The 15,701-nt window shown below is 26.9% G+C and overlaps 6 protein-coding genes across 6 annotated transcripts; 2 read left to right on the plus strand and 4 right to left on the minus strand. All coding sequences in view use genetic code 12, as the record gives it.

Annotated features, from left to right (window-relative positions):
- Positions 1-428: 428 nt before the first annotated feature.
- ARG81 (Arg81p) lies at positions 429-2,951 on the minus strand (the record flags this gene model as incomplete). The annotated part of the gene is made up of 1 exon (XM_051762914.1): positions 429-2,951. One exon carries the CDS (start codon positions 2,949-2,951, stop codon positions 429-431), a length of 2,523 nt encoding a protein of 840 aa, XP_051620946.1.
- Positions 2,952-3,244: 293 nt separating this feature from the next.
- Positions 3,245-5,149, minus strand: LYS142 (Lys142p; the record flags this gene model as incomplete). The annotated part of the gene is made up of 1 exon (XM_051762915.1): positions 3,245-5,149. The coding sequence occupies one exon, from the start codon at positions 5,147-5,149 to the stop codon at positions 3,245-3,247; it is 1,905 nt and encodes a 634-aa protein (XP_051620947.1).
- A 582-nt stretch (positions 5,150-5,731) lies between these two features.
- DAK2 (dihydroxyacetone kinase) lies at positions 5,732-7,531 on the plus strand (the record flags this gene model as incomplete). The annotated part of the gene is made up of 1 exon (XM_051762916.1): positions 5,732-7,531. One exon carries the CDS (start codon positions 5,732-5,734, stop codon positions 7,529-7,531), a length of 1,800 nt encoding a protein of 599 aa, XP_051620948.1.
- A 95-nt stretch (positions 7,532-7,626) lies between these two features.
- On the plus strand, positions 7,627-9,237 carry KGF54_002438 (uncharacterized protein; the record flags this gene model as incomplete). Its single annotated transcript, XM_051762917.1, has 1 exon — positions 7,627-9,237. The coding sequence occupies one exon, from the start codon at positions 7,627-7,629 to the stop codon at positions 9,235-9,237; it is 1,611 nt and encodes a 536-aa protein (XP_051620949.1).
- A 73-nt stretch (positions 9,238-9,310) lies between these two features.
- Positions 9,311-11,518, minus strand: LYS143 (Lys143p; the record flags this gene model as incomplete). Its single annotated transcript, XM_051762918.1, has 1 exon — positions 9,311-11,518. The coding sequence occupies one exon, from the start codon at positions 11,516-11,518 to the stop codon at positions 9,311-9,313; it is 2,208 nt and encodes a 735-aa protein (XP_051620950.1).
- A 538-nt stretch (positions 11,519-12,056) lies between these two features.
- Positions 12,057-14,042, minus strand: CTA8 (stress-responsive transcription factor; the record flags this gene model as incomplete). The annotated part of the gene is made up of 1 exon (XM_051762920.1): positions 12,057-14,042. One exon carries the CDS (start codon positions 14,040-14,042, stop codon positions 12,057-12,059), a length of 1,986 nt encoding a protein of 661 aa, XP_051620951.1.
- Between the last annotated feature and the right edge of the window lie 1,659 nt (positions 14,043-15,701).

Here is a 15,701-nt window from a genome sequence, read left to right on the forward strand (position 1 = left end):
AATCAATTAATTTAGTGAATACAAGTAATATATTGTAAACTATTTAATCAAAAACAAAATATTATTAATTAATCAAAGATTAATTCCGTTAATCGGTTTAATTCAATTTCATTATTATACTAACAATTTATAATAATATTATTATCTTGGCATCAAATAATTCTAAAAATTCAGTGGTACTGTATATAATATTTTATTGTTTAATATCTTAAAAATAATCTAATAGAATTGAATTATGATAAACGATCAACATATAACTAATTTTGAAACAAGTTTGTTGATTTGATTGTTTCTTATGTCAAATTGATGTCAAATTTTATATTAAAATAAACAGACAATATTAAGTAAATTAAGGAGATGAATGGAGAGAGAATTAATAAGAGTCAAATTTATATTATATTAATTATTTTAATATCAACATTTATTAATTAATTCAACATTAAATTCATTTCCCAATCTTTTACAACATTTACCCAATCATCTTTTGGCTCTTTATTATTTTTTCTTCTCCATACTTCCAACATAATTTGTCTTGCTCCCCAATAAGATCCAAGATATTGAGCTATATCATTACCCCATTTCTTATAACCATTTTGTAAATTATTAGTTATAGCTTCACAACCTGCAATAAAACCTTGCCAAAATAATGGAATAATCGATGCTTCTCCTTTTGAAATTAATGATTGAATTGAATTTAAATGATCTAAAGTTTTACTAACTCTATCTTGTAAATGTATTGGTGAAACATCTTTTAAAAATCTTTTAAAATATATAACTAATGCATGATAAAATGATATAATATGATGATAAGTTACTTGATGCATTGATGAATAAAATTTTAAATTTTTATCTTCATAATTTAAATTGTCTTGTTCATTAAAATGATGATTTTGAAATAATTCCCAATCTAAATTCCAATTTTGTAATTTTAATTCTAAATTTAAAACTTTTGAATCAAATTCATTTAAATGAGTATTTGTATTTTTATAATAAATTTTAGCTCTTAATAATTCAACTGTTTCACTAAATAATATAATTAAAGAATTTGGTAACCCATATAATGCATCAGTTGCAAAATTTTCATCATTCTTTTTAGTATTTATTAATTTTTTATTAACAAATTTTGGTGAAGTTGTATTATTGATATTTGATGTGGAATTGTTTATAATAAAATCAATTTTACTTTTACTTTGTGATGAAAATTTATCACCATTAACATCGTACCCACTTAAATCATTAATCTTATCAAAATTAAGACTTGTTGAATCCTGAATCAACTTTAATGATGAAAAAATTCTATGTAAAATCTTAGCTTTTGGTGATAATTTTTTCTTGTTTGACATTTTACTCATTATAACTTTACCACACCAAGAAATATATAAACCAGTATCTTGCATTGTTCCCCAAACTAAATCAACACTAATCATACTCATAACTGCACATAACACATCTTTATATTTCTCATTTTTAACACAATATTCAATACCTGATTGAACATTATTATTTTGAATATTTAATAATTTTTTAATATATAAACTTGCTTGATTTCGTAACGCAATACCTAGATTAAGATAAAACTTCATTGGTTCTGAATTCTTGGGGAATTTGGATTGTAAATTAAATGCTGATACTGCTAACAATGCATTAAGTAAAGCATTTTTAGCCGTTGATGTTTTACCCAATGCTGATAATTCCCCAATTGCCATTAAAGCTCTGGGGAAATATATAGCTTTCCATGGATTTTCTGTTAATGGGATAACAGTCATTAAATCTGCAACTTCTGTTACATAATAATTTAATAAATATCTTGTCAATGGTTGTACTTGTAATGCAGTTGTCGGTATTCCAATATGCGAAGGTAATGTTAAATCAAATTGTACATTTAATGGACTTTGTACAGGTTTCATTATTGACGCTAGCAAGTTTTTATCATTTGAATGATCTCCATCAACTAGTTCATCAACATCAGTTTGAGTATGTAATTGAATTTCTAAGTTTTCATTTAATTGATACGGGTTGTTGTAGAAAAAATTTGAGAAATTTGAATAATAAATAGGATCTATCAAATTTTCATTAAGTATTGTATTTGTTGGAGTTTGCGATGTATTATTGAAATTTTGATTCTTATTGTGAAATACTAAATTAAATAAATCTGAATTATAATTTTGTTGACTTGAATCTGGGGTTATAACATTCCCGTTTTGATCAAAATTATTCATTATATCTAGGTAGTGAGTATTTAATGCTGCAGCAGTAACCAAAGCTGCATCTTTTAATTCGTTTGATAACCAAAATTGATCTTGTGCTTGTTGTGGTTGCTCTTCCAGCCGCGATTGTGGTAAAGTATTAGATTCTGAACTATCTGGGGTAATTATTTGTTCTGATGTTCTTTTTCTTTTGATGTTCCTCGGTGTAGTATCTATCTTTCTCTTCTTAGAGCCTAAAAATACTCCGAATGGTCCTTTTAATTTTGTTTCACTTTCCTTGCTTAGTTCGTTGGTAGTATTGTTACTTTGTAGAAACGCTAAGTCTTGATCCATTGCCTCGTATGTAGTATAAGGTTTTTTCCATTTAACAAAAGCCACTAATCTTCTATGAAAAAATTCAGGTGCTGTACCACTATTCGAATCTTTATCAATTGAACCATCTAAATTTGGAAATTTAATTGTTTTAGATTTTACATCTCCGTTTCTGAGAGGTACATATTCTATTGGAAATGACCATCTTAAATTAATATCATACCCAGCACATATTAATTTTGCTTTTAAACATTTTTCACAATGTGGTCTCCTTAAATCACATTTAATCTTTCTTGATCTACACGTAAAACATCCAGTAAATGTCTTTTGACGTTTTTTCTTCTTAGGTGGTGATGTTACTGATGATGATTCTTCTATAGGTTGTGGTGATGAATTAGTAGGGGTATCTAGTGGTGTTGGAGTTCGAGTCATTCAAATATTTATTGGTGACTATTTTAAAATTTTGTTGCAAATAAACTTAATTTTTTTGTCTTTTGATATTTCTCATCGCTGTAATTTACCATTTACGAACAAAAAAACTGTCAAGTGGTTGCAATATAATAAATCCGAAAACAGAGAGATTTTTGTAGATTACTTCAAGTTCCTGGTCATTCTAGGTTCATGCGCTCACTAAGCTGCTTGATAGACACCGTAGATACTAAAGTATTTGTTTTCGACTACAACAGAACCTTCTTGAACGTTACAATAAATAAAATTTATTTCATTTAATATACTATTCTATCAATTTTTGATCCATCATCATGTTTTGTTTCAACACCCATTTCTCTCATTTCCCAAGTCTTTTTGATTTTTTCAAAAGTCAAATTAGCAGTATAAGAACCCTGTTCATAGCACATACCAAAGAATTTCTCAATTATAGGGTGTTGAGATTTATTGGTACAATATATTGCAGCAACTGAAATTGGCCATTGTATCATCAGAAATCCAAATTGAAAAGCCATTTTTGAAGGTACTGCATTTTCAACAACATCCAATAAACCAATTAATTTTGATACAAGATTTTTAACATGAGAAGCTTCTGGAGGATTTGACAAAACGTCAACAAATACTGTAATTAGGCCAGCTAATGAAAATGCTTGTTGTGAAATATCCATCCAACTAATTATTGTAACTGAACCATCTGGGTTATAAATGGTGTCCATCAACTCTGTTAATGGTTGTTGCGTTTGAACTGTACAACTTCTGGATAGATAGGTAATTTGATATTGCTGATAAAACCCATTGATTAATTCTAGGTAATTCAAGGAATCATTTTTCAGTCTTAGTAAATCAGATAAGCTTCGCAAATATCTTAAACATGATATATTATAGCCTGTCAAAACACAAAATCCATTGTCCTGAACTAAGTTAAATTGTTTTAGAACTAATTGAACATATTCATCTTCAAAATTAAAAATTAAATCAATTTCTTTTGGTTGTAAAGTACCACCTAAATTTGAACTTAAACCTGCTAAAATCTCAAAATCCGCAAACCATAATTTACATAATGTTATTGTTGTTGACAGCTTTTTCGTGGTGGCTTTCAATATGATGTCTTTTGCACCTTTCAAATGAGGTCGCCAACTTTGTTTTTCTGTACTTGCATTTGATGAAGCCAACAATAGCACAGTTATCAAAATAGTTTCAACATCAACTACTAAATTTTCTTTATTTCTACTCAAAGCTGGACCGAGTAATTTCAAACAAGTTGATAAATAATTACCATAATTTTCAAAATCTTGACTATTATTATCTCTTTCATAAATTAATCTTGCACCTTGAGATAAGACAGCACATAATAAAAATGGTTCAGTTGCATATTTCATAATAACATCACGAATTGGATTTGAATAACGACCAATAAATTTATCATAAGCTCCAAAAGGTAACATCTGCATTGCAAAATTATCATAAAACTCTTGTAAATACTTCTTTTCTTCGTTCGTTTTTAATTTTATAAAATCAACAGGTATAAATTTCGGTACATCATCAATGAAAGGTGTTGTTATTGTCAGTGGATCGAAAAAGTCTTGATTATATTGTAACTGATCCATATTCGAAGTGAACAAAATATCATTAACAAGATTATTCAAATCTGTAGCTAACAAATTCAAATCTTCGTTATTATAAACATCTCCAAGTAAAAGTGAAGTTGGGTCCACAATTTGATTTTGATCAACTATCTGATTCTGATCGACCATATGATTGGGATATACAGTAGGCTCTTGTTGGATTTTAGGAGGTTCTCTTATATTACTTTGTGGAAATGAACTTGGTTGAATCTTGGCACTAATATTAAATGGATATATTTCATTTTGTTGCTCCTTTGGACTTTCTTCTGGTACTGATTTTTCATAATCTTTCCTCTTCTTCCGTGATCTCTTTGGACCATTATACATTAATATATTTAGTGGTTTCTCGGTTTGAGCAGGTTGTTCTTCTTCTTTACTTAATTCTTTCTTTGAAACTCTCTTGACTTTTTCACCAATACTTGGATATGAACAATCTTTGTTTAATCTTTTACATTCTGAACAAAATGGTTTTGATTCATCACATTTAATTTTTCTTCTTTTACATTCTCGACAACCAAAGAACAGATATTTTCGTTTTTTAAGTGTTGTTAATGGCATAATATATCATGACGAAATTTATTGATGGTTGGTATCGGTAGTAATAATGAAATTATTATAATTTATTTTTTCTTCTTGAAATATTTATGAAGAATTATGATTAATTAAATTTGAGCATTAGTTTTATTGTTATAACCTAGATATTTTGAGATCTGAAGTAGCCAGTGATTTACGCTTTAACAATTTGAAAATACAACTAAAATTTCAATGTGGTTTAGTATAAGATTACATGTATGATAATGTAATAAATTTTTAGAAGAAACAATTCAAATTTGTTATAGAATTTAAATTAGACATTTTCAACATATGTAGACATAAAACAATAAGATATACTTGGACTCTTTAACCCTTACCCCATATTTTCTCGATCATTCTATATAATTTAGAATAGTTATGAAACATTTAAATTTTTTTTGATTTATAAAATTATTAAAATATGATGATAAAAAAAGAAAAGAAAATCAAAGTCAAATTCATATAATTCTAACACAAAATCGGAAATATTTTAATTATATAAATAATTTGTAAATTTCCCCAGATTTAAATACAAAATGCTAGAACCCACTATAAAACCAAATAACAATGACTTTGACTAAACATTGGAGATATGATGAAAATGAAGATTTAGTAGTAAATCAATTGAAAGGTTTGTTAGCTTCAAATCCATATATTAAACTAATACCTTCAGAAAAAGTAGTTTTTAATCCACATTCAAATACTCAAAATAAGATAACTTTGATTAGTGGGGGAGGAGCTGGTCATGAACCTTTACATGGTGGATATGTAGGAGAAAACTTGCTAGATGCAGCTGTTAGTGGTTCAATTTTTGCATCTCCTTCAACAAAACAAATTATGGCTGCTATAAGGACAAAATCAAACAAAGAGAAAGGTACCCTAATAATAGTTAAGAATTATACTGGAGATGTTTTACATTTCGGATTGACAGCAGAGAGAGCTAAAAACGAAGGTTATAAAATTGAAATTGTTTTTGTAAGTGATGATGTTGCGGTAGGTAGAGAACAAAATAAAATGGTTGGAAGAAGAGGTCTAGCAGGGACTGCATTAATTCATAAAATTTTAGGAGCTGCTGTTTTAGATCCCAAAGTGGAGTTGAAACATGTAGCTGATTTTGGTAATGTTGTGAATGAAAATATGGTGACACTAGCAGCAAGTTTAGATCGTACCTCAGTACCGGGTAAAGCGGAAGTCGAAGTTGAATTTAATGACACCGATGAAGCAGAATTAGGGTTAGGTATTCATAATGAACCGGGTACCAAAATGAAGCCAATTCCAAATATAGATGATTTGGTTAAAAAAATGTTGCACCAGTTAATATCACCAGAAGATGAACAACGTAATTATGTGAATTTTAATTCAAATGATGATTATTTGCTAGTAATAAATAATATTGGTGGAACTTCAACATTTGAATTAAACCTTATAACAGAACATGTATTGAAAAATCTACCTTTCAAAAACAAGCCAAAAAGAGTTCTTGTTAGTGATTTTGTTACATCTTTTAATTCACCTGGATTTTCCATTACTTTATTAAATTTATCAAACATAGATGAACAAAATGGTCCGTACAATCAAAAGGATATTCTTCAGTTTTTAGATACTCCAACAAATGCTCCAGCTTGGAAACCAAAAGTGTATGACTCGGAATTATGGGAGAACTCAAATGATTCAACTAGATTGGTCGAAACACCTATGAAAGATCAACCTACACTCAAATCAGACTTAAGAATAGATCCAGATAAATTTAGAAATAATTTAGTCAATGCTTTGAAAAACCTATTGAAAGAAGAAAGTAATATAACTCATTATGATACAATCGTTGGTGATGGTGATTGTGGTGAAACTTTAGCAAGTGGCGCAAATTCAATTTTAAGAGCTTTAAAGGATGAAAAAAAATTCATAAATAATTTGGATGATCCAGTTGCTTCATTATCAACGATTACACATTTAGTAGAAGAAAGCATGGGTGGAACATCTGGTGGTTTATATTCCATTTTTTTAACTTCGTTAGTACAAAATTTACAAAATTCAAAGATGGTCGATAATAAAACTATAAGTGAAGCACTTCATCGAGCTCTTCATAATGGTTTATTCAAATATACAAAAGCAAGAGTAGGTGGTAGAACTTTAGTTGATACATTACAGCCATTTGTTGATACTTACTACGAAACAAATGATTTACAAAAAGCAGTAGAAGCTGCAAGAAATGGGTGCGAAAGTACCAAGAAATTACACGCGTCGTTTGGAAGAGCTAGTTATGTTAATGAAGAAGACTTCAAAGTGGAAGGTGGTATTCCTGATCCTGGTGCTGTTGGATTGTTGGCATTAATTGAAGGTTTTTTTGCGAATTTTCAACTGTTGTAGTTATTATAGTGGTTATTTGAAAAATGTATATATTTCAAGCTCAATGCAAATTAGCATCTGATTGTCTACTCGATTCTCCTCTACTTACCAATACAATGAACAAAGAGCCTATATTTATTGAGCCTGATAACTTTTTCGAAGGAATAGTTGTTGGTGGTGGAACTTGTGGATTAGCAGTTTCACTGAGATTATGTGAATCAAAACCAGGATCATTATTTACGGACAGTGAACATCAAAGATTCCATTGGTTAAAACAACGAGGTCATAAATCAAATAAATTAGGATCTAATAAATTTTATCAATCATCACTGTTTCACCCATCCGATTTATTAATTATTGATTCAACAAATAATAAATTTTTAAGTCAATGGGATAATCAATTTAAGTCATGTCAAATTCCATATTTAAGATCACCAATGTTTTTCCATGTTGATCCATCGGATATTGATGGAATGACAAGTTATGCATATTCTACCAATAGAGAAAATGAATTAATGGAAATTACAAACGTTGTTGGTAAAGAAATTTCAAAACATAAATTGAAACAGAAAAAAGGGTTGAAAAAAAATGGATTAATTGATATAAATCATAGAGATTGGAAAGATTATTATAGACCATCTACAAAACTATTTCATGATTATTGTGAGTCAGTTGTAGATAGATACAATCTAAAAAATAGTATAATAAAAGATGAAGTAATTGACATAAAATATAGATTAATTCAATATGATGATAAAAATATTGGTAAAGGGGTTTTGATTTACACAAAATTAGGGAAAATATTTGGTTGCAAATTTGTAATTATTGCGAGTGGTCATCGTGGTAAAAGTAATTATCCAATAAAACCATTTGGTGAAATAACCACAAACACTTGTCATACTTCACATTTATTCACCAACCAAGTTAAATTTTTAGATGATCAATTCTTCAAAAGACCAAAACTTAAAAATATAGTTATTGTTGGAGGAGGATTAACATCAGCTCAATTGGCTAATGTAGCATGTAATGATCCAACAGTTGACAAAGTATATCTTTTATTTAGATCACCCATTAAGATCAAACATTTTGATTTCCATTTAGATTGGGTGTCCAAGTATAAGAATTTTAAAAAATCAATATTTTTCAATCAAGAATCTAATGAATTAAAATATGAAATGATTAATGATGCAAGAGAAGGTGGGTCTATAAATCCTGAGTATTATAAAAAATTGAAAAATCATTTGAAATCAGGTAAATTAAAATGGTTTACTGAGACTGTTATTTTGAATCAAGAATGGAATGGTGATTATTGGAATTTGGAATTAAGTAACGACTTAAATTTAACAAATATTGATTATATTTATTTCGCGACAGGAATTACAAATGATATTGAATCAATACCATTTTTAAAACTGATAATTGAAGAACACCCTATTGAATTTACAAAGGGATTTCCTTCATTAACTGATAATTTACAATGGAACACAGAAGTTCCCTTATTTTTCATAGGCAAAAATGCGTCATTGCAAGTTGGTCCAACTTCAGCAAATCTAGATGGTGCAAGATTAGGTGCTGAAAGAATTGGTTGGTATTTGCAAAATATGAAATTACAAGGAGAATTAAGTTGGTCAACTACAAATGAAGCAAACTATAACTCCTTTAATACTCAGTTAGATTTAGCTAGTGGGAAATTAAATTGGTTTGAATTGTTAGAGTGTAATGCATAAAAATATATTAGTAATACATAGATGTAACAATGAAACATATTTTAGATTTGTATGATTTAGTCACTTAAAATTTTCAATAACTCACTAAATCTTCAGATTCATAACCATCAGAATCTAATGGTTTCCCGTCTCTTTTAGCCCAAATTTTATCTATTCTTTTCAATGCAATTAATGCGCCACCGGATCCAACTTTTGACAGTAATTGGAAAAACTTTTTGACAAAATCTCGTTTAGTTTCATCAACTAAATTTGTACCAGCAACTAACATTGGCCATTGTAAAAACATAATTTCCTTATGATCTGGATTTGCTTCATAATCATTTATAAATTCTATAGATTTTAATATTTCATTGGTTAATACTTGAACCTGTGGGGATGCAAAAGTTTCTTCGAAACATGTTGTTAATACTGTTATTAATGCTGCGTACACATAAGTTTTATGTGATATTTCCAACCATCGAATATTTTGATCACTCACTGGTATTGTGTTTTTATCAAATACATTAACTTGTTGATTTAATTTACAAAATAAATTTATATATTGTAATGATTCTTTTGGATCAAATGAATTATTTCTAATCTTGTTTAATGTCTTCATTAAATCCCGAAATAAACAATAAACTTCATGTTTATAACCTCCCATAATATTAAACCCATTACTAAGTACTAATCCCAAATCTTTTAATATTTTTTTTTCATAATTACTACTTAAATTTATAATTTCATCAATTTCTTCATCTGTATGTAATGTACCCCCTTTTTTAGAACTTACACTTGCTAAAATTTCTAATGTTACAAACCAACATTTACAGAAAACAAAAGTTTTTGAATACTTTAACTTTTTATGACTACTTTTCATCAATAAATCTTTTGCACCTCTTAAATGTGGTCTCCAATCTTGTTTTGGATTTGCTGCATTTGCTGCAGTTAATAATAATACAGTTAATAAAATGCTTTCAATATTTAAACCTAATTTACTATCATCAGCTATAGCTGGACTTAACATTTTCAAACAATCATTTAAATATAAATAATAATATTCTTCATCCTCAGGATTTTGAGTTGAATCAAATCTTGCCCATGCACCATTTGCTAATACAGCAGCCAATACATAATCAGTATGAGCAGCACTTGTTAATAATATATCTCTTGCAGGATTGAAAAGTATTTTATTTTCTTCATCATAAGATGAAAATGGTAATACAACATTTGCAAAATTATAATAAAATTCTTTCATATAAATTTGATTTTTAGAATCTTCTAATTTTATAAAATCAACTGGTAAATTTTTTCCAACATTATCTATATTTTGTTGTTGAGATTTTAATTGAGTTTCTGAACTTTTAGCTTTCGCAGAATCTGTCATATTATATAAAATTCCATTTACCATGTTATGTAAATCACTCGCCAAAAGATTCAAATCACTAACTTCATAAACTTCAATCAAATCATCATTGAAAAAAGGTGGTGATATTGAAGTAGTTGTTGTTGTTGTATTTGTTGGACTTTCATTGCAACAATTTTTTAAACTACTATTCCCATTGCTATTATTATTATTATGATTGTTATATGAATCTTGATTTTTATTCAATAAATTTACTAAATTTGATGAACCTTTTGGTACTTCCTTTCTATATAATAATGCATTTGGAATATTTGGTGGTGGTAAATTTACATGTTGTTGATCTTGAGGATTTAATAAATGATGTTGAAAAGGTTGATATTGATTTGTTCTACTCAGATAGGGATTCGGTAGTATAGTTTGATTTGAATACGGCGGTGGACCAGATCTATAAGTTAATGCTTGATCAAATGAGTGTGTTTGTTGTAGTTGTGTTTGTTGTGGTTGTGGCTGTGGTGGTTGTAGTGGTTGTTGTTGTTGTTGGTGCTGTTGTTGAGTTAAATTAATTGGTTGTCTTTCTTCAAAAAGGCGCGGTTCAATTTTAAGTGGTGGTTGTAAATGATGATGAGGCTGATTATTATATATTTGATTTGGTTGTTGTTGTTGTTGTTGGTGTTGTGGGTGTTGTTGAAATTGTTGTTGCTCAACTTGTTCTAATTCTTGTAATTTTTGTTTCTTTTTTGAAACTCTTAAAACTTTTTCACCAATTTCAGGATATGAACAATCTTTTTTCAATCTTGTACATTGCCAACAAGCTGGATGTTTTTCATCACATTTTATTTTTCTTCTTTTACATTCCCTACAACCTAAACTTGAATATTTTCTCTTTTTAGGTTTATCTCCTTGATTTAAATCCAAGTTCAATACACTAGTAGACATTTTATTTTAATCATATAAATATATTTAAAATTTTTGATTTTAATGAAATTTAATTTTATCATCTAAAATTTATTTAGAACTAAAAATTTCATGATTAAAAAAAAATAAAAATAAAAAGTAAAAAAACAAAAAAAAAAAAGAATCTGAAATTCGGAATTTCTTATATGCACAATTTATTAAATATTATTATACAACTAATTATTATTAATATACTATTATCAACTTATTCAAATGAAATTCACATTTCCATTTTTATACAAAAACTTATTTTCATAGCTACTTTATAAGATTAAACTAGGATATGAGCCTTATAATATTAACTATTCATTAAATTATTACTCTTTCAAAATTACTATGACTTCGTTAAATTGTAAAGAAATTAAGATAGTGATAGTGATATAATCTTCATATCTACAATAATACTTTAAACAAGTTTAAAAAATCGTAAAGCTCGTTAAACTTATATTAATATCACTAAGAATTGAATATATATATAGTATATATAAATATTATTATTGTACTATTTATAATGACTAAATCAATAATCATTATTTTCATGTATTTCTCTAATTGATCTCTTTTTATTATTTGATTGTGGTTGTTGTTGTTGTTGAGGTGGTGATTGTTGTTGTTGCTGAGTTTGAGAAAATGGAGGTATATAATTATTTGTCATGTTCATTGGACTTGCAATAAAATCATCCACATTAAAATTTTCATCATGATCATTAATATCCATTGTAAAAGATGATTGTGTAGTAGTATTTGATTGATTTGGTAGATTTTGTTGACTTTGATTATGACTTTGATTGGCTATCATATTAATCCAATGATTATCAAGTTGATTTTCAATTTCTTTTATTGATTCTATTGAAGATGTTGGTGATGATCTTGATCTTGTAATACTTGGTCTGTTTTCTAACAAGAGTTTTCTCTTTTTAGTTATTATTGGATTAAATGATGAAGTTGAAGATGAAGATGGTGATTGATAGGTAGGATTTAATATTTCATTTTCATTATTATTATCATGATTATGGTTATTATTAACATTATTATTTTTATGATTAACACTATTATTATTATATTGTCTTGAAAGTTGATGATTATTAATATCATTTAAATCTTCTGGTGGTTGACTTTGTGCTTTAATTGGTGCATTATCATTATATACTGCTGCTAAAAATTTTAAAATTTTATTTATTGTAACTTCTTGAGCTTTTGCTCTTTCTCTTGTTATAAAATTTGCATTATAAATATTTTGATTATCTTGTCTTATTCTAACAATCTCTTCATTTAATCTTGCTTGATTTTGTTTAATTTGATTTAATTCTGATAATAATAATGACATTTCATTACTTGATTGATTTGTATCAGTTAATTGATTTTCTTCATGAGAAACTGATTTATTTCTAACTATATGTTCTAATAAATCTTCTCTTCCTTTTATAAAATTTGGATTTTCAAATTGCCAAACTTCATCACCTCCATTTTTATCACAATTTGGATGTAATGTACCATTACTAATATCTTGAACTTTATGAAATCCATACATATTTAATTGACGTACAAATGATGACATATTTTGATGTTTAAAATAAGCTGGTAATATTTTATGTACAAAATCTTCTCTTTTAAAAACTTGAAACGTTTTACCATCTTCATTCCATCTAATATATTCATCATTTGATTTATCATTTACCATTGACCAAATTTTCATAACAAAAGCTGGTCTTGTTTTTGATGCAGTACTATCTTTTTTTCTTTTAGATGGTGGTGGTACTGGTCCTATCTGAGGTTGCTGATGTTGATGTTGTGTTTGTGATTGTAAATGATTATTTGATAAATTAATATCAAATGATAATGGTTTAAAAGGACTTGTTAATGGTTTCATCTCAGGAAATGCGAAATCTATACCATGTTTGCTGAAGTTATTATTATTAAATAACTGTAAATCATGACCATTTTCTGGATCAAATAATGGAGTACGACCAGTTGGTTGCTCTAATTTAATGGACGAGTTTTGTTGTTGATGTTGATTTTCGTGCTGTTGTTGGTTACTTTGATGTGCTTGTTGTTGTTGTTGCTGTTGCTGTTTCTGTTGCTGTTCCTGTTGTTGTCTAATATTGATTTGTGGAGGAGAATCTTCTAATTCTTGAATTCTCAAATGATTAATGTTATTACTATCTAAATCATATAACAGATGATGATTTAATAAAGGAGTAAGACTTTGTGAATAATCAGTTTGTTGATGTGCTTGCTGAAGATGATTGAGTTGTTGTTGTTGCTGTTGATGATATTGTTGAAAGTTATTATTAAATATTGAGTTATTAGTTGCTGCTAAATTACCATTTGTAAAATAACCATTATTACGATTTATAAATTGTAAATCATCAGATGATGAATTTGAAGGAATTTTATTATTAATATTCAAATGATTTGATGATAAACTTGAAGGATCTTGAGGTGAATCAACAGAATTATTTAATAAATCTATTAATGGATCCCTATAATCAGATGTCATATTCATGTTGGAAGAAAAAAAAACTTGTTAAAATATCTGAAAAAAAAATGTTTTAATAAATTTTATTCTAATATAATAATTTTTAAATAGTTAAAAATTTTTTGTAGTGAAGTACGTAATTAATTTTTTATTTTTTTCCTTTTTATATTTTGTGGGTAATTAAATATATCAATTTTCTTTCAATTTATTTGCAACTTCAGTATTACTATCTTTTATAAAGACTGAACCTTATAATAAGCACTTTGGTGATACTATGAAGCAATGGTTTATTTAAAAAATCGAATTCTGATAAGGGAAATAAAAAGGTATATTTATATTAATAATTTTAAGTTTATTGTTTTGCAATAATCTTATAAGACTTCCGATTCTCTGGTTATGAAGTTTTAAATTTATTAATTTTAATAATATGTTCATAAATTAAACAAAAATTAAATAGATCGGTTATTCTAAACGTAAAATGTAATCTTTAATTCTAAAATTGCAAATTAGCTGTATATTTTAAAAAAAAGAACTACTTTAATTTAAGTTTTCTTACATATATATTTCCTGTATTTATTTTCATATTGTAAAATTGTTAATATAATTTCAAAATTCGATCAAATTTAAAACGTTGTCTTGTCTTGAAACAAAAATTCACGTCAAGAAATTCTATGTAAAAAAAAAAAAAAAATTATATATGTATAGGAAAAATGTATGAATCTTTTAACAATAACAAACACCCCCTAATTTACAAATTGCTCAAAATGTAATACTTCAAAGTATAAAGTTATCAACTTTATGATGTGCTATGGTCCAGTTCATCTTAAGTAACCGTTGAATACTTAATTAAAATAGACAAAGTCTTTTGAAGTGAAAATTAAGACACTATAAGACTATTGTACAAGAATGTTCTAGAACTTGTGTCAACTGATTCTTGATTTTGATAAACTCTCTCTTTTTAATATCTTTTAAATTTTTTTTTGGGGCAATAACATGAGTAACAATAGATTCAATTTTCCTTTAATATTAAGATAGTAACAAAAAATTAAAATTTCACAACGTGATAGATATATTACTTTATCAAGTAATCATGTTTTTTAATTTTAATGATTTAATTAAAGGAGAACAAATTAAAAATAAAAGAGGTGCATGAATAGCTCTGGAAATATGTGAATATTTAATTGTACAAAAATGAGACACATTTTTAAATAAGATAATAAATTATCTAGCAATTAATTAGTTTTTGTATCATTTTAACTAAGATTTTGTAAATCTGCACCCTTTTTGATTTATCCACAAATTTAATAAGATTATCTAATATTTGTACTTTAATTTTCCATTATAAATAAAATATTGTTGTTAAGGTAGTATTGATCAGTTAAAACCTATTTTATCTCATATATTTGAATTAACAATCTCAAAAGAAAACTAAAAATTTAACTTTTTAAAAATTTCTAAAGTTTAAAGTTTTGTAAATTTAAAAAATTATATCTCGGAATAAAATGTATTATTATTTGATCACGTTACTTTAAACTTTTTTGTTGTTTTTCTATTATTATCAAAATTATAAAATAATAATAATTATAGTTTTAGGTTTTCTAATAATTTTAATTATACATAATTTAGAAAAGCGTTAGCCATTTTTCAAAGTTTATTCTCTCAAATGTTTAAAGTTTATTATAAAAA

The sequence above is a fragment of the Candida jiufengensis genome, assembly GCF_024610255.1.
Source record: "Candida jiufengensis strain CBS 10846 chromosome Unknown scaffold4, whole genome shotgun sequence".
In the NCBI taxonomy this organism is placed as follows: domain Eukaryota; kingdom Fungi; phylum Ascomycota; class Pichiomycetes; order Serinales; family Debaryomycetaceae; genus Lodderomyces; species Lodderomyces jiufengensis.